Source organism: Eucyclogobius newberryi, unplaced genomic scaffold (genome assembly GCF_026437365.1).
Source record: "Eucyclogobius newberryi isolate DKJ021-1_F unplaced genomic scaffold, fEucNew1.0.hap1 SCAF_22, whole genome shotgun sequence".
In the NCBI taxonomy this organism is placed as follows: domain Eukaryota; kingdom Metazoa; phylum Chordata; class Actinopteri; order Gobiiformes; family Gobiidae; genus Eucyclogobius; species Eucyclogobius newberryi.
In genome coordinates, this window is record NW_027315857.1 from 14,353,341 (window position 1) to 14,370,980 (window position 17,640).

Consider the following 17,640-nt stretch of genomic DNA (forward strand, 5'->3'; position numbering starts at 1 on the left):
ATGCAAAACTACAATGTGGAGCTTTCAGAGGCGAATGCAAGTCAATAATACAGAGCCTTGTTTTGTGTCTCTGTCGCTTTGACATGGTTCATTTGGCTGTATTTCTAACAGAAGCTCGTGTCTTACGGGGATGTTGTGGCGCTCTCTGATGCTGCCTCGGAGCAAACAGGTCACAACACAGCAGAAGTCCAGGAGGGGCATGGCACAGCACCAGCCGTGCTCACTGGCGGTTTGGCACTGCATGCAGGGGAAGCACCAGTACCCACAGCAGCCTAGGAAGGTCACATATATGTACTTTATAGGTCATAGTCGTAGTGGTGGTGGTGGGGGTTTATTAAAAGGCATGAGGAGGAAGTGGGTGAGTTGTGGGCCTTACAGGTCGCCATGTCACTGCAGCAGTCACAGACATCAGTGCTCCAGGTCCCAGGGGCCGTGGAGCTGTTCATGATCACCACGTGACCGGGCTGCTGGTTAATGGCCATTTCTGACAAACAAATGACAAGCAAAAACAAACACTGACTACGAGAATGATTAAGTCTCTCTAAGACTGCTATATTCATTTTACTTTCACATTTTTCATCTTCTTCTTCTTCTAAACGTCTTAAATTAAACCAGAAAACATATTTGCACTTGGAGGGCAAACGTGTTCGAAAAACAGTTAATATGCTTGATGGGAGCTAAAACAAATCAAATCAAATAGGCAAGAACGTTTATTATCAGTTTAGTTGTAAATGCCAATTGTGTTTGATTTTCTCAGGAACGTCGATTAATTGGCGCGTTAATTTGCGTTTTTAAATCTGCCTTATTCTTTTAACGTTATGGGAAACTTGTTTTTTTATTCTGATTGAATTAAATCTGTAAATGACTATATTATTGTACTTACAGGTGGATATTTGTGGCCCTTATCTTGTTTTGTAGTCTTTGTGAGCCCGATAGAAATCCAAAGTCAAAAGATCGTGTGTGAAGTACAGAACTTTATAGGTTTGTAAAAGGTGCAGCCCCCCGAGGGTGCAGCCCACGGGCCATGACCAGGACTCCAACACGTTTGCATAATAGATAAAACAGGGAAATGTAACTCTGTTCTTTCCATTTGCTCATAGATTCATATCTTATTTAGATATGATTGAATGTAGCCAGTAGCCAATAATCATTTATTGTAACTTTAGTTTACGAGCAGACCTCTGCACTTCGGAACCATAAGAGTCATAACCAACAGTCACAGTCAAATGACGCCCCCGTGTGGACACACCTGTATGTGCATCTATGTGGGTTACAATTCTTTTCCATATCCTCAAGCCAACATGGCAAAAAAAAACATTTCCCAGTTTTCATGAACATAACATTCTATCCAGTACAAAAGAGAACCCCCAAAAAAGAAAACACAGCGCCTGATGAGAGTGTTCAATGGATTGGCACATGGGTGTGGTCATTTGACAGTCAGGTCTTTAGAATATAAAGGAAGTGACATCTTGATATACTTCCTGGTCTAAATACACACAAATGTGTTCAGTGTTGTAAATCACTGTGTGTGTTGTTTTGCACGAAGTGTGAAGTGACTTATTGTGTTACAGTGGTGCAGATCTGAGGCTGAGTTTTGCTTCTTGAGTGTAAGGTTTTGATAATTGGGCTAAACTTTAGATTTTAGTGTTTATTCAATCGTAAAGAAACTGTAAGCACTGCAGGTCAAAAGGTTTAGATGTTTTGTCACTATGTCACTATGTCGGTGTAATCCCTCATTCGTCCAGGCGTGTTCCATAGTAGAAAAAGCTTCAGTTGTAGTCATCTGGACTCAGTTAGAAAAAAATAGACAGAGTTGTTTGTTTCTACTTCAGGAAGGCTCCTCCCAATGGGCGGGTCTTACCACAGAACAGTATTAATATCAGAGTTCTCGATCTAAATTCTTTTATTGACAATGACTCTTGGATGAGAGTCGAAACATCTAACTGAGTCCAGATGACTACAACTGAAGCTTTTTCTACTATGTCACTATGTCACTATGTCACTATGTCACTATGTCACTATGTCACTATGTCACTATGTCACTATGTCACTATGTCAGGGGACCATAGAAATATCCCTCATGTGCACATTTCAATCTTGGTTTAGTTCTTTGACACTGAATGTTACTGTAGTAGATGTTTTCTCGAAGAGCCAACAAGGTTTCACATGATGAACTGTATTGACTCATGCCATGGAAGTTGTTACAGTTTGTAATTACAAAACAGAAACAGAAAATGTGTACAGCAAAAAAACACTGTCAAACAAAAAGAACATCAAAACTAAAATGAAGTACAGCCTACACTACTGTAACAAAACATACAGAAGAAAAGGAAGTCTTCAGTCTTCATCCTCACTCTCCTGCTCAGCACTCACGTCTCATCTACATCGCATCTTATGTTCTCCCTTGCAATGCAACGTGGGAAGAATCGGCGTGCATGCCGCAACCATCCCCTGCAATGATCCGCCCTTACAGCCTCACAAGCAGCATCCATTGCTTGGAGGAGGGACCTCTGATTTAGAGCCCGATGTTCGCAGACCCTCCACCTCCAAGCTGAAAAAAACTCCTCAATAGGATTTAGAAATGGGGAGTAAGGGGCTAGGACAGGGGCGGGCAATTATTTTCCTCCGAGGGCCAGATTCGAATCCAGGCAAGTAGCGGGGGGCCGGCCCGCCATCATTGGTGTGAGAAAAAAAATCCCCAAAATTATATATCACTTTTCTGTCGAATATAGGCTAATGCATCTATTATTTAATTCATTTCACGTCATATGTATTAAGGATACAAGTGCAGACAGATGTCTGAGGGCAAAAAAGGAAAAAAAAAAAAAACAGCAACATCAGCTAACTAAATTGACTGATTGGTGATCGGATGTGAGAAACTCCCACTTGATTAGTAAAGTTCTAGTTGCACCTGATGAAATGAAGGCGATGATCCAAGAGATCCATATCACAGTATATACATATATGTTTTTCATGGTATTATGTGCCTGAACCATTGGAGTGAACTATTCTGCAGGTGATGATGTACAGAAGGAACATGTTTTGCAGCAAACGACCACTTGACTGAGAAGCAAAAGTGAGTTTAGACCAGCAAGATGTATTAATTTAGTAATTGGGCAACTGAAGGCAATTGTACTTGTAATTTGCAAGGAGTTTCTAAAACAATTGCAATTTGATTAAAGGAATGAGAAATGCCAATCGGTTTTGAGAAGAACGTTTATTATCAGTTTAGTTAAGCTTGTAAATGCCAATTGTGTTTGATTTTCTCAGGAACGTCGATAAATTGTCGCGTTAATTTGCGTTTTTAAATCTTATTCTTTTAAAGTTATGGGAAACTTGATTTTGATTCTGATTTAATTAAATCTGTAAATTACTAGATAGATATGTGTGGCCCTTACCTTATTTAGATCTGATTGAATGTAGCCAGTAGCCAATAATCAAACATTTATTTGTAACTTTAGTTTACGAGCAGACCTCTGCACTTCAGAGCCATAAGAGTCATAACCAACAAATCACAGTCAAATGACGCCCCCGTGTGGACACATACTGTATGTGCACCTATGTGGGTTCATACAGGCAATATGAATTAGAAATTTGATGTTCGAAGTAATCTAAAATAAATACAATATTGTATTTTTATTGTATTTATTTATTTATTCAGCACTAACGGTTTTTAATGAATAAATATACAAATATACAGTTTTGAACCATGATGGGTTAACTTAATAAGAATAAAAAATTAAAGCGACTAGGCAAAGAAGTTGTATTTGCTTCTATATGTGCAGAATATATCAAACTCAAATATCCAGATATCTGGACTTACGGTGTGGTCCGCTGGAGCCACAGCCAGGGACAAACCGAGACTACAGTGTTGTGCCTCTGCTGAGAAGGTGATTGGCTTGCCTGACCCGCCAGCCCCGCCCACATTCTGATAAGTCGTGTTGGGATTGGCTGGTCAGGCAGGAACAGTTTCTTTCCCTCTGGACTCATGAACACCTGCCACTATTCACTTTCTGCACTACATAAGTCAATTCAACTGTAAATGTGTGCACATATTAAGCCTTCAAAAATAAAAAATCTTATAGCTTCTTGTTGTTTTTATCCCTTAATAGATTTAAATGGTTTCTGACTTATTTATTGTTCATTGTTTTATGTTGCACCAAATCACCAAGACAAGTTCCTTTGTTTGTGAATTCTGTTTTGTGACAATGTCAATAAACCCTTTTCTGATTCTGTCTGGTATTGGCTTTTGTGGCTTTGGTCACGTGTCACAAGAAGAGAAAGGAAGCGGCGCGCGCGCTGTTTGTTTCAGTCTGGCACACAGAGGATGTGAAGACAAGAGGATGAACGTGAAGACAAGAGGATGAACGTGAAGACAAGAGGATGAACGTGAAGACAAGAGGATGAACGTGAAGAAAAGAGGATGAACGTGAAGAAAAGAGGATGAACGTAAAGACAAGAGGGTGAACACGAAGACAAGAGGATGAACGTGAAGACAAGAGGATGAACGTGAAGAAAAGAGGATGAACGTGAAGACAAGAGGATGAACGTGAAGAAAAGAGGATGAACGTAAAGACAAGAGGGTGAACACGAAGACAAGAGGATGAACGTGAAGACAAGAGGGTGAACGTGAAGACAAGAGGGTGAACGTGAAGACAAGAGGATGAACGTGAAGAAAAGAGGATGAACGTAAAGACAAGAGGGTGAACACGAAGACAAGAGGATGAACGTGAAGACAAGAGGATGAACGTGAAGAAAAGAGGATGAACGTGAAGACAAGAGGATGAACGTGAAGAAAAGAGGATGAACGTAAAGACAAGAGGGTGAACACGAAGACAAGAGGGTGAACGTGAAGACAAGAGGGTGAACGTGAAGACAAGAGGATGAACGTGAAGAAAAGAGGATGAACGTAAAGACAAGAGGGTGAACACGAAGACAAGAGGGTGAACGTGAAGACAAGAGGGTGAACGTGAAGACAAGAGGATGAACGTGAAGAAAAGAGGATGAACGTAAAGACAAGAGGGTGAACACGAAGACAAGAGGGTGAACACGAAGACAAGAGGATGAACGTGAAGACAAGAGGGTGAACGTGAAGACAAGAGGATGAACGTGAAGACAAGAGGATGAACACGAAGACAAGAGGATGAACACGAAGACAAGAGGATGAAGACAAGAGGATGAACGTGAAGACAAGAGGATGAACACGAAGACAAGAGGATGAAGACAAGAGGATGAACGTGAAGACAAGAGGATGAACACGAAGACAAGAGGATGAAGACAAGAGGATGAACGTGAAGACAAGAGGATGAACGTAAAGACAAGAGTCATTTCCTCCAGACCCAGGTGACATGTTCCCCAACAACAGTGTCAGGGACGTGGACCCCTGGAGCTACACGTGCGTGCGTTTCTCTGTGTCTCTCGTGTCCTTCTCGGTGCTGCTCTTCTTCAACCTCATCATCAACTGGACCATCCTGCGCGTGGAGCGGCTGCGGACGCACGCGCGCTTCGTGCTGCTCTTCCACCTCCTCGTGTCCGCGCTGCTCCACTTGGGCACAAGTTGTGTCTTCTATTTGCAGATGCACCTGAACGCGACACCGAGCCGCCCCGTGTGCGTGTCCATGGTCACGGTGCTCATCAGCAGCGCGTCCAACATCCTGCTGACCCTCACGGCCATGGCGCTGGACCGTTACTGCGCCGTGTGCCACCCTCTGCGCTACACCTCCGCGCGCGCCTGTGGCCCCTGGCCCCGGCTCCCCTGGCCCTGGCTCTGTGGCGCGTGCACATGGGCCTTAGCTCTGGTCATCCCGCTCACTTTGTCTCACACACCCGCGCGGCCGGTCCGCCCCGGGGAGTGCGGCCCGGAGCAGCTGCGGAAAGGCGAGCTGCACAAGGTGGTGTTCCTGTCCGCGTGCACGCTGCTCATCCTCTACAGCTACGCGCGCATCCTGGTGGAGGGCCGGCGCCTGGGGGTCTTGAACATGCGCAACAGGACCGGCTGTAGGACGATAGCCCTGCACGGCTCACAGCTGGCCGTGTACATCCTCCCGAACTTTGTCAGCTTTATCCTGACTGTGCTGCACAAAAAGAGGCTGATCGGAGCGGACACTAAAGAACTGTCAGCTGTCGTTGTATTCGCGTGTTTTAGTCTGGCTCAGTGTGTTGCGCCCGTGGTTTATGGATTGCGCAAAGAGGAGCTTATGGAGGAACTGAGTTACCGCTTTCCTAACTGTATAAGACATGTAAAGAGAGTTCTGGGGGCGACTGTGATGGCCACCAGGACCACGAGCCACTGCGGAGCAAGGTCAGACTTTTCAATTGATTTATATCTTCCTAAATACTCTTGGAAAACTAAATAAATATTTTTTTTCTTTGCAGGGAGCGAACACTGACAGCTCAGACTATCATCTCACTGGAGACCCCAGAGGCCCCTCAGCTGGAGGAGACACCCTTGGCCCCTCAGCTGGAGGAGACACCCTTGGCCCCTCAGCTGGAGGAGACACCCCTGGCCCCTCAGCTGGCCCCTCAGCTGGCCCCTCAGCTGGAAGTACAGGCTCAAACTGGGCAAAGACCCTCACATGATTTACGAGCAGACAATGCTTCGCAGCGGTTGGATTCTACAGGTCATTGACGGACTGTGGAGACAGGCGTCTGACTCAAGACATTTTAAGCTATAAAGTGTACTATTTTCTTCTGGCCGGTCCAGAAGTGCCAGCACTTTGCCTGAAAGGGTCAGGGGTTAAATACTGCTCAGTTGCTGAATCAAAAGTCGCCTGGGAGACGTCCTCAGGTGGCGCTGTGGTGTGATTAGCTCCTAAGCTTGAGTTTGCTCTTGTTCTTCTGAAGCACGTCCTGTGTCTGCACTCGTCACTTACAGTCATCTCAGACTTGTACTTTACCCTGGAAGAACGAGGCAGAACTGAAACCAACGTGCACCAGTCTCGTAAGCAACAAGAAAGTACAAACAGAAAATGTAAGAAATGAAGGTTCAACGGAGCAATAATGTTTATTCGCATTTAAAAGGTTAAAAAAGGAGTCAATGGTATTGTTCTTATTAAGAGCTACATTTACAGATTGTTTCTTTACAGTGGAAGGCAACCATGCAATTTCATTTCAGACACCAAATATAAATAAATTAACACTGCTGCCTCGACCAATGTTCAGTGGATTTCGTGACTTAAGTTTACAAGAACCAAAGCAGCAGGTGAGCTGCAGTAAAGTACAACCTAACTCATAAGCAACATGTGATGAGGAAACTGCTGATCTCAGAATCATTATTCTCTCCATTCAAGTAGAGCTTTAGCATTTCTGATTTCTAAGGCAAAGGGTTTTGATCCTGACATTCTTCTATACTCTTAGGCATTTTGTACGAACAAGAAAGTACATTTTAACACACTGATAAGATGAACAGATTTGCATTGATATAGCTGAGTGATGGAGAAAGACCGTTACATTTCAAGTACATGCACCAGCCATTAAAGGAATTGTAGTATTTTACTGCGATTAGTTTTTATGCATCATTAAAACACTCATTTAAACTAAAACATCATTGAAAGTTGACACCTAAACTAATCACAAGCAGAATTAAAACAGAACGTCTTGGACTCCAATGCAAATCTGATGATTCTGTGGCGGTTTAGGCAAAGTGTTGTCATAAATGAACAGTCCGTGGCAGGTTCAAACGGTGAGGTTGTGTTAAAATCCCAGAGGGTGGACGCACACCGTTCCTCCGTTCTCCACCATGGCGGCAGACACGGCCTTCAGGTTTCTGAACACCTGCTTGGACCCACTGGAGCGCATGTTCTTTATATCACTCAGGACTCTCTCATGGGCCTGAAAGGACAAATAAGCCTCTACTTTAGTCTTTATCATTTAGAAATCCATGTCAAGTCTGTTTCCAAAAGTGGTTTAACTTCACATTTGAGTAAAACGCAGTGAAAAAAACAGTAAAAAACAATTCAGTTTGACAATTTTGGTGATGTTTATAATATAAGTGTACTTCCTGGTTGGACATGAGCAGATGCGATATAGGTCATTTCATAACCGTTACCTTAGCAACCATACTGTAAACAAGGTGCAAAATCCATATACATTCCACAGTAATTATGATCTGACAACTACCTGATAACCCCTTTATTTAGATTAAATGATTGTTTAATCTTAACCATGCGATGAGCTGGCCCCAGTCTAGGGTGAGCCCCGCCTAATGCCAAAGTCACTGCGTCAGGCTCCAGTCACCCCTAACGGGAACAAGCGGTAGAAAATGAATGAATGTTTAAACTGTCAGAAAAAAGTGTCCGTTGTACGTAAACAATGCCAGAATTTTGGATTGAATGTCGCTCATTGATGACATCACATCAAAATGACAGGATCTCTACTTTCTGTCATTTTCAACTTTTACTTTTCAAATGTTCTGCTTGCCTGATGTAAAACTACGACAAATATCTACAGCAAGTTCAATCCCACCAAACTTAAATACATTTAAAACTGCAGACCGACATGAGCACCTTTATTAGGTGTTTGAAACTGAGGCTGAAATCAGGACACGGTGATGAAATGTGCACACGGTGATGCATAAAATGAAATGTATTGTATATAGTCTGTAAATTTTGTATTGTTTTAATTCTAAAAGCCTCCAATGGACAGGTGCTTATTTTGCTATAGCACTTAAAACATTGCATCTGGTTTGTCCAATATAAATGCTATGTCCATATTAAATCAATAAAAATAAAATAAAATTAGCAAAACATGAGAACCTAGGCCTCAGGATAAATCTAAAAAAAAATCAGTCCAATTTTTGTACAAGCAAATTTTGGGTGAAATTTTGACAGAAGATATTGTCATTTATAGTAGGCTTTGTTATATGTAATGTTGCACTCATTTAGGACTAAAGCTCTTGTCGGGCAGTAGACATCGTCCTCACCTCGATGCACCAGGCCTCGCACAGCATCTTCTCGTGCTGAGCCGACGCATTGCCCTGACTCAGCGAGCGGGACGCCCTGCAGAGGAAGCGAAGGGGGACATTTTTACATCTAAAACGCTCATTCTGTATTGCGGGTGCGTTTGAGAGCCGCTGCGTACCTCGACAGGACCACCACCATGCAGTAAATGTCAATAGCCCAGTCGGCCACCCTCTTCAGGACAAACTGCTCATCTGTAAAACAAATCCATTCGTCATACTGCAACGAACCTTCAAAAAGCGGCTTCGCAATAAACTTACCGATGATGTTTTTTCCATGTTTGATGAGCAGCTCCTCGACTGCAGCTCCAAACTGCTCGATGGCTTGTACGGCCTTCAAAGCGAAACAAATACACACAGTTTGGTAGAGAAAGGCAAAAATGTACCGTACTTCAATATTACTCAAGCAAAAGTCGGGTAAACTACTACTACTATAAGAATAACTGTAAGAGAAAGTGTCAGGACGTAACATCAGATATAAAATTTGCAGTTAATGTAATTGGATGGACTTAATCAGTGAACAAAGCTGTAGAAAGGAAATCGAATCTGAAGGAGAATATTGCCAACAAATGTAGACAATAAAGTCACATTTTTAGACTTACTAACAGTGGGAGGAGTGATCAAAACATTTACTCAAGAGTACTGTTACTTCAAACAACATTACTCAAGTATGCAGTCCCCTAAAACTACCCTAACCCTTCTTGAAAAGGTTCACTGACTCGCTAAAGCTACACATATTAACCCAAGAGCTAAAAATGTGAGATGTAAAATGAGGAAAAGTCACTGTTACCAGGTCTCCACTTTGGGCCAGCTCTGGATGGACGTTTCCTTTAAGAGTCAAACCGGTGCCTAAACCTGCCTTTCTGTAAAACAACACCAAACTGTTAAGCACACAACATTCATGTATAATAAAACAGTTATTCTTCTTGTCACTAAATTCTACAGGCGAAATCAACGAAACTAAAGTCAATTATTTTGATGACAAAAGAAGACTTGTTAAGACTTTTCAGGGTATCAAGTATATAACATAAAGATCATTTTACAGTGTTTGTACTGCAATATTATTCTATAAAGGCCTTAATCTAGACTAAAAACTATGCATATGAAAGTTTTCTCAGAATCCTGTTGTGTAAAGCCCTTTGAATTGCCTTTTGTACAAGTTGTGCTCTACAAATAAAGGAATATCTTATCTTATCTCATCTTAAATAAACTCTTCTCCTGCCTTAATAATAGAAACGAGTCCATTGACCTGCTCATAATGAACTACTAAAAGTAACTTATTAGTGGACCTTTTGACTCTCTTGGAGATCTCTCCGGCGAACAGGCCAGCGTTGCCTATCGGGTTCTTCAGAGCTTTTTGTAAAGCCTTGAGCTCGGTGCCTGCACTCTGGAAAAAAAAAGAAAATTGGAAGTTGAATTGTGTTACGTTTCAATCCAATATGATCTTTTGATCCCCAAATCACAAGAGCAGTTGCCTCGATGGGCGATGGTGAAAGAGAGAAGCAGATTAAACAATATTCACTGGAATTTAGCAAATGTACAATTGTCCCAGCAGCATCCATTGTCCTTGGAACCTCCTTCTCAGCGAGACAAAACTTTCATTGCATGTTATGTTCCTTGGTATGCTTTGAGTCAGCTAAAAGATCTGGGAAATGCCAAGCCCTTTCTGTCAATATTGTATAAGGCATGTGATTCAAAGTAAACACTTGTAGAGGATACATATAAAATTGCAGAAGGAAGTAAGCAACTTTTTACAGCTCACAGCAAGTGTGTTTCAAACCACTGTGAGAAACACTTCCTGAAATTGTGTATTTAAGGCTGGTTACTTAGCTACCCAGTCCCCCTTGCTTGTGTTCACACAGTTCCAGTGGCTGAAAGTGGCTCTAACTGGCTTAACAATAAGTATCTGTAAATATTGAATCAAGTGGGGAGGAAAACCAAAGTCTTCGTGTCCTACTTCTGTTGAGCTCTTTAAACCTGCACATAAAACTAATGCACAAGAAGCTTCGACAAATAATGACATTAACAATCAAATTCAATTATCCAGTTATTCAAAAATGTAGTTAACAATTAGGAATTAGCGCTTTGAATGCCTTTAGGATGGAAAAGCGCAATATAAATACACTGTAAAAAGTTTATGTACAGGCAGATGGGATAAGTTTTACCCAGGGGCTTCTGTAAAATTCAAATTATACCAGAACTTTTTGCAAACGGGATACAAAATGTCAGTAATTCACTTGTTTTAACAGACTTTTGGCCTAGTAAGCACATGAACCTTTTAAATCATCCATGTTGATTTAAAAAGGTTCATTTTCAGCTATTTCAGTTTGTTTTAAGCATTCGTGTCCTTTTTGTTTTGCGTTTTTCATTTTCTATTTGTAGTGAAGAAAAAAAATGATTAGAGAAGGTTGCATGGAGAATTCGTAACATTATTCTAGTTAAAATGCAAGACAGACATGGGCAAAGTTTATTTTTTAAAGACATATGTACTAAAGACTTGAGGTTTACCTGGAAGCCATTGAGAGCCACGAAAAGCCGGAGGATGTCATTGGTTCCCTCAAAAATACGGAAAATCCTCAAATCTCTCATCACTCGCTCAACACCAGAATCCTTAAAAAACATAATAATAGAATATGTCAATGTTAAAGAAGTTCTAAAGGAAGTTTATGTTGGTGCTTTCCTGTACGTCTCATGACTTTAAACAGATTCCACCAAAACCTTTTTTTGTTTTGTCCACCACTGTAGACGCCGTCTTCTTTTGCGGTTATATTAAGCAAGTCTGACAGGCCCGAGACAAAATACAGAAGTGGCACTGCTCTTGCTTTATGTATGCAAGATATTGTTACTCAATAGAAAATATTATGAAATGTGACCACCATTTAAGAGTAACGATTACTTGAGCAGTGCCAATGTTTGCTTTTCAAACCATAGAACGCAAACTAGTAAAACCATAAAACCATTGTAGAAAATAAATGAACTAAACAAACACAGCCTCTATTTACATTTCTTCTCAATTCCTTGCCAACCATGTTCATTACAGTAAATATTGAGAGGCAATATAAGAAACAAAAAAACGATGTGGGATTGACAAACACTGACTATATATTAGGGCTTCACAATACACACAAAGCCTGTAGTTGTTTAAAGGTGCCATAACGTGCTTTTTTTCACGTTTCGTAGTCTATCCTAAGTGTATAATTGATCAAAATAAGGGTTGTGCAACACCCTTAACATAATAGTTATAGGGTGAGGGGGGATGGTGACGCGTGCCTGTGATTATGACGCGGTCCTGTGAACACCCCCCGTCAGTTTGGAGATTCGAGGAAAGGAGAGTCTGTAATATAGCTAAACACTGCGGGAATCAATCAAAAAAACACTCTGGGTACATATATGAAGCACAAATAGCAATGTAAGAAGGTTAAAAGCTCTGAAAAGTCGATTTTGCATGTTATGGGACCTTTAAGCAATAGAATTTCCTTGTCAGTAACCGTAAGTACATTTCTGGTGTAAAATCTCCTGCACGAATCCATGGACATAGAACATTAGAATCAAACAGGAACAGGAAACGATGCTGAAGTTAGCACTGACCTTCATGTATCCCATCCCTCCCATGACCTGAATGCATTCATCAGTCACAGTCCATGCCGCTTCCTGTGACGTGACACAACACAATTATTATTATTATTGTTACCTTATCAACTGTACTGTGCGAGTTTGAAATGGTCCCTTACAGAAGCAAATATCTTGCTGATGGCAGCTTCAATCTGGAACTCAGTCGCACCGCTGTCCATGTTGCCACTGATCATGTAGGCCAGCGACTGTAAGCAGACATTATAGTCATGAAAAACACATTTGAACAACAAAAGATGGCTAAACATTTTGGAAAACTTTAAAAAGACACATTGGTGCAGAAGCTTTCACCTCTGTAACATATTGAAGCATAGCCATACGAGCCAACTTCTCCTGGATGGTTCCAAAAGTATGAATCTTGCTGCCAAACTGGGTTCTGTTGGCTGCATGGTCCACCTGATTAAAACAATGATTAATATTACATTTCAATCAATCATTCAGCTTCATTCACAGTGACAGTTGCCAGGGATATATTTACAAGCGGGTACTGCATTTTAAAATGTAGGACCGGAAATGAAGGCGAGTCACCTCAGAGCCTATAAACCCGGGATGTTCACACTTTTTTGGCCCAGATAAGATCACACCAACAATGTGCTTTTGACAGAATCGATTTAAATGGGAACCCGGGCTAAAAACTATACTTAAGAAACTACAAGAAAATTACCAGTAGTAGTAGTTTCTTCAAATTTGTTAAGCTAACAAATGACAGGAAGTGATAAAAGAGCATTAGCATTACTGGATGAGTCACCCCTGGTCATATGGTAATAATGCAAAGTCCTTTTTTTTATTGACTCTGCGTTGCATCTGTGTGATCAGAGAAGACATCAGAATAAAAAGATTCTACCACCAATCGTTGTTTATTTTTCACTCTAATCACGCTACTGCAACCAAACAACTACTGACTGTACTTGGGGGTTTCCAATCTAACCACAGCACAAGAGCTCAAATGTATGTGTGGTGAATGTGAAAACAGTGGCAGAAAACGTGTCAATATAGTTTACTCACTGCTTTGCTGATGACGCCCTTCATGGTTCCAGCCAGGGCAGCCGCCATGCCGAAGCGCCCGTTGTTCAGGATGTTCATGGCCACTTTAAAGCCACTGCCCACCTCTCCGAGCACACAATCAGCCGGGACACGGACATTATCAAAGTACACCTCAGCCGTGTTGGACGCCTTGATGCCCATTTTCTTCTCTGGAGGGCCACTAGGATTTACAAAACAACATTATAACCACAACAACAACAGAGGAAGAGAGTACAGAATGATCCTTCATACCTTGTTACTCCACCAAAGCTCCTCTCGACAACAAAAGCAGTGATCTTATCCTTCATCTCCCCCGTCTTTGGGTCCTTCATGGGCGTCTTGGCAAATACCGTGAAAATTTCTGCCAAGCCACCATTACTTCAAACAGAAAAGGCAGATGAAGGGTGAGTCTTGTCATGTGTTGCTAAATGCTGCCCTCTAGTGGTATAAATGTGTTACCTGATCCAGATCTTGCTGCCACTTAATGTAAAGAATGTTCCACAGGGAGACTGCACAGCAGTGGTTTTAATGGACGCTGCATCAGAGCCACTGGCAGGTTCAGTCAGGCAAAAAGCGGCTACAGTTTCACCTAGAAACACACATTTAAGCGTGACCATTTCAAAGCGACTATTCCATCTACGACAACCTAGTGGATGATTAGCTCTGTGCATAAGGTGGAAGTTGGTCGACATGTTAAAGACTTTACAAAACAGGTGAATACCAAAGGAACGTGCTTGTGTCTCAATTCTAGTTATTTAAAAATGCAGAGACAATTACTTTGTTACACACAACATGTGGAGAGTATGCAATTTGTACTATATTGTACTCTTCTTTTTAACTACAGTGCATTTTTTGGGGCCAGGCATCGATAAAAAAGAAGGGTTTTTTTTTTGGTATTTATTCCTAATCACGGACAACTCCTGGACAAATTAGACATTACGTCGACAAGTTCTTTACCCGTTGCAAGTTTTGGCAGGTACTTCTCCTTCTGGGCAGGGTTTCCAAAAAGAAGAATTCCTTTAAAGCCAATAGACTGATGAGCACCCAGTGTGATGCCAACACCCAGGTCATGACTGCCAACGATCTCCACCAGCCTGGCATACTGTAAACCATCGTTAGGTTACAAACACAAATCATTCTTACACTACAATGACAGACTGCACGTGGACATACTTGTGTATTGCAAAGGCCCAGACCGCCCAGGTCTGCTGGGACCTGCAGACCGAACGCACCCATCTCTTTGAGCCCCTGCATAGTGTGATCCTCCACCTTCTCCAGGGCATCGTTCTTGGCTGGGTCGTTCACCTCCTGAGAATTCAGAAATGGTCAGTAAAAGTGTAATACTGTAAAGGACTGTGCATTTCAGATAAGAAACTTTACTTCAAAGAATTTGGCAACAGGTCCAACAAGTTCACGAAGGAACTGCTCCTGCTCTTCATTCAAAGCTAAGACAGAGACATTTTAAATAGTGATAAGTAATTGACAGTCTAAATACAAATATTAAATACTAATTGCATACCTGAAGGATAAGGAAACACTTGAGGAGTGGCTATTTGTCCTTTGAAAATATTCACAGCAAATGATTTCGATTCCTGCAGGGAAAACAGAGCGTCATCAGAATCTAGATTATCTGATCATAATTATGTGGTAAGGCTGGGTGATAAATCAGATTTAATCAATTCATTTGGGTATTTAATAATTGACAATGTGAAAAATGGCTAAATCATTAATTCGAGGGCACCTGCAGTCTGACCAGCCGTCTGCACTGTAAACAAACGCTTTTTACACTTCTCCCAAGCAACTATTATCAAAGAAAGGACTAACTAAGGCCCAGCACATATTTAGTAAGGCTTTGTCGCTTAATAAGAGCCGCAATTTGAATCTTTGAGGAGCCTTAAGTAGTTTAATCTGTGAAAATTACAAGTCTATTGTTCCAAGGATATACATTCGGGATGATATATATATATTCGGGATGAGTCCAGCCAATAATCTAATGTCATTTTGTTGAGCCTTTACAAGGTTAAAAGAGCATTGTGAGTGAACAAGTTATCTGCTTAAGTCACTGTTTGCGTCTAGCACAAGTAATAATGTGCAGAGTCCAGGATACCAGATCCCATTGTCAATAACGCCTGTTTGCTTTGCTAAATCCTTAATGTCATTTTCACACTGCCACTAGTTTAGGTTGACGTAAAGAACAAAGTGATTGTCCCAATGTGAACATGGCAAAACCCAAAAGTGGAGGAACGGAAAGGTTAGTGCGCTCTAACATGTGTGAAAAAGACCTGAGACTATACACGTTTAATACATTTAAAACAGTAAAGCAACAAAAATCTGTGGCGAGTTTATAAACTGCAGGATATCCATTTATAAAAGGATTGAGGTATTTTTTGAGTATTGTCTTATTTTTTTAAAGCCGTATTATTTTATGTAAAATAAATTAATGAATTTATAAAAAATGACATACAACTGGTGCAATCTTCGTTTGCGCTTTTGTGGCGGTATCAGCTCCAACTGCAGCAGGTTTCTCCAACACCGCCTGCTCAGAGGAAAAGGACAATAAAAAACAGGCAAACATCAGTCGATTTCTCAAATATGTAAAATATGTAGTGTGACGTAATTATACATATTATCTTAGAATCAAAACGTAAACTGATATTGATGATTTATGTATAAGTAGTGATTGCCTAAGCTCGCGAAAGAACACATTGCTCCAACATCCATTCAGAGAGATATTAACAAAAGCAATCTAAAAAAGTAAACGGTAAACAAATGAGCTATGGATAAAGCAGATAAACTACTGGGTCACTACTAGTATGTACATTCATCACATTATAGTGTCTAAAAACGTTTTAATGAACGCCAAATTTAGAATTTAGCATCTGAAAATCTCACCTTAACAAACGGTAATTTAAATAAGCTAAAGGCTAAATGCTGTGTTGATTAAAACGTGTTCTGACACTAGAGTGTGATAGATGTTTTAACCAGTTGTAAGTTTATATTCCACCATATTCCTTTTGTTTACGTTTTGTTGCCAATTTATCTCTATGGATGTTGGGCACTTCTGGCTGCACATGGTTCAATGTCATGCGTGTTTGATTGTTGTTGTAATAAGGAAACAATACAATATAATGTAACATATTCATAATCCAGTCTAAATATGGAGTTGGGACAACAGTCTGTGGGACACTTGTGTGTCACCTTTAAACAGCCCACGTGACCGGTGAACTTTCTCCCACTAACTGGAGGACGGGGTTATGTCATCCCTGCCTAACATGGCGCTTTATTTGTCCCATACAAAAACAATAACACGTTCTGAGACGCATTCCACACTTATAATAGCAAACAAAGCGGAATAGTTGGTGGTCTTTAGGTGTGGTTTACCTGCGCGGACTGACTCGCGTAGAAACGTGCATTTTGTGCGGCCACCACAGCCCCGACCTGACACGGACCTCTGTGATCAGAGAGACATTAGACATGATTAGACATGTTTGAGATATTGATGTGGATCGGTGATGGCTTCAGTGACCGCACCACTCAAGGTATAATCGGACTTACCCGGACAACACCGAAGGGTTTTTGAGGACAACATTGCACAACGAGGACCTGCTTACATTACGGAGCAGCATGGTTGTTCCTTAAAAAGAACAGCACATTTCAAACAATCAACAGAACAATATTTAGTCAAACCCGAGAAGGCTAATCTTCTGTTTGTAGATAAGTGGCGGCTAACAAGGCGAGCTAAAGCTAAAGCTCGTTTTGTAACGTTAGCTCTGGACGTTGTCGTTCGGGTTTCGTAAGCAATACTTTGAGTTGATTAAGTTAAATTCACTGAAAACATGAAGGGAGAAGTGCAACTCACCTGTACAATCCTGTGATTTAACACGTCGCCGGGAGTCTGAAAGTGTGTCCTGACCCACTAACCCTGAATTCTCCGCTTCAGAAGTCGGTTTGTTTTCCGGATGCTTTACCACCGCGGTGTTTCACGGGAAATGGAGTTCTGTTCGCCCTGCGCTTTCATAACAGCGTTTCGA

General features: G+C 41.3%; 3 protein-coding genes across 3 annotated transcripts in view; 1 reads left to right on the forward strand and 2 right to left on the reverse strand.

Annotated features, from left to right (window-relative positions):
- ponzr1 (plac8 onzin related protein 1) overlaps nt 1-484 on the reverse strand; it is a 929-nt gene extending 445 nt beyond the window's left edge. The window contains exons 1-2 of the mRNA XM_072459030.1: nt 377-484; nt 127-272 (exon numbers count right to left, since the gene is read on the reverse strand). Of these exons, the coding sequence (XP_072315131.1) occupies nt 127-272; nt 377-482 (252 nt within the window). The 5' untranslated portion in view covers nt 483-484. The remainder of the gene's footprint in view (nt 1-126; nt 273-376) is intronic.
- A 3,852-nt stretch (nt 485-4,336) lies between these two features.
- Nucleotides 4,337-7,079, forward strand: LOC140371412 (uncharacterized). Its single transcript, XM_072458525.1, has 2 exons — nt 4,337-6,301; nt 6,376-7,079. Exons 1-2 carry the CDS (start codon nt 5,349-5,351, stop codon nt 6,626-6,628), a joined length of 1,206 nt encoding a protein of 401 aa, XP_072314626.1. The 5' UTR covers nt 4,337-5,348; the 3' UTR covers nt 6,629-7,079.
- A 393-nt stretch (nt 7,080-7,472) lies between these two features.
- acadvl (acyl-CoA dehydrogenase very long chain) lies at nt 7,473-17,581 on the reverse strand. The gene is made up of 21 exons (XM_072458524.1): nt 17,469-17,581; nt 17,165-17,243; nt 16,991-17,060; nt 16,074-16,145; nt 15,129-15,201; nt 14,990-15,054; nt 14,783-14,917; nt 14,567-14,711; nt 14,069-14,198; nt 13,862-13,987; nt 13,592-13,790; nt 12,878-12,982; nt 12,688-12,774; nt 12,545-12,607; nt 11,465-11,566; nt 10,246-10,343; nt 9,747-9,819; nt 9,218-9,290; nt 9,079-9,151; nt 8,921-8,996; nt 7,473-7,830 (listed from the first exon to the last, which is right to left on the reverse strand). The coding sequence occupies exons 2-21, from the start codon at nt 17,233-17,235 to the stop codon at nt 7,693-7,695; spliced, it is 1,974 nt and encodes a 657-aa protein (XP_072314625.1). The 5' UTR covers nt 17,236-17,243; nt 17,469-17,581; the 3' UTR covers nt 7,473-7,692.
- Nucleotides 17,582-17,640: the final 59 nt, after the last annotated feature.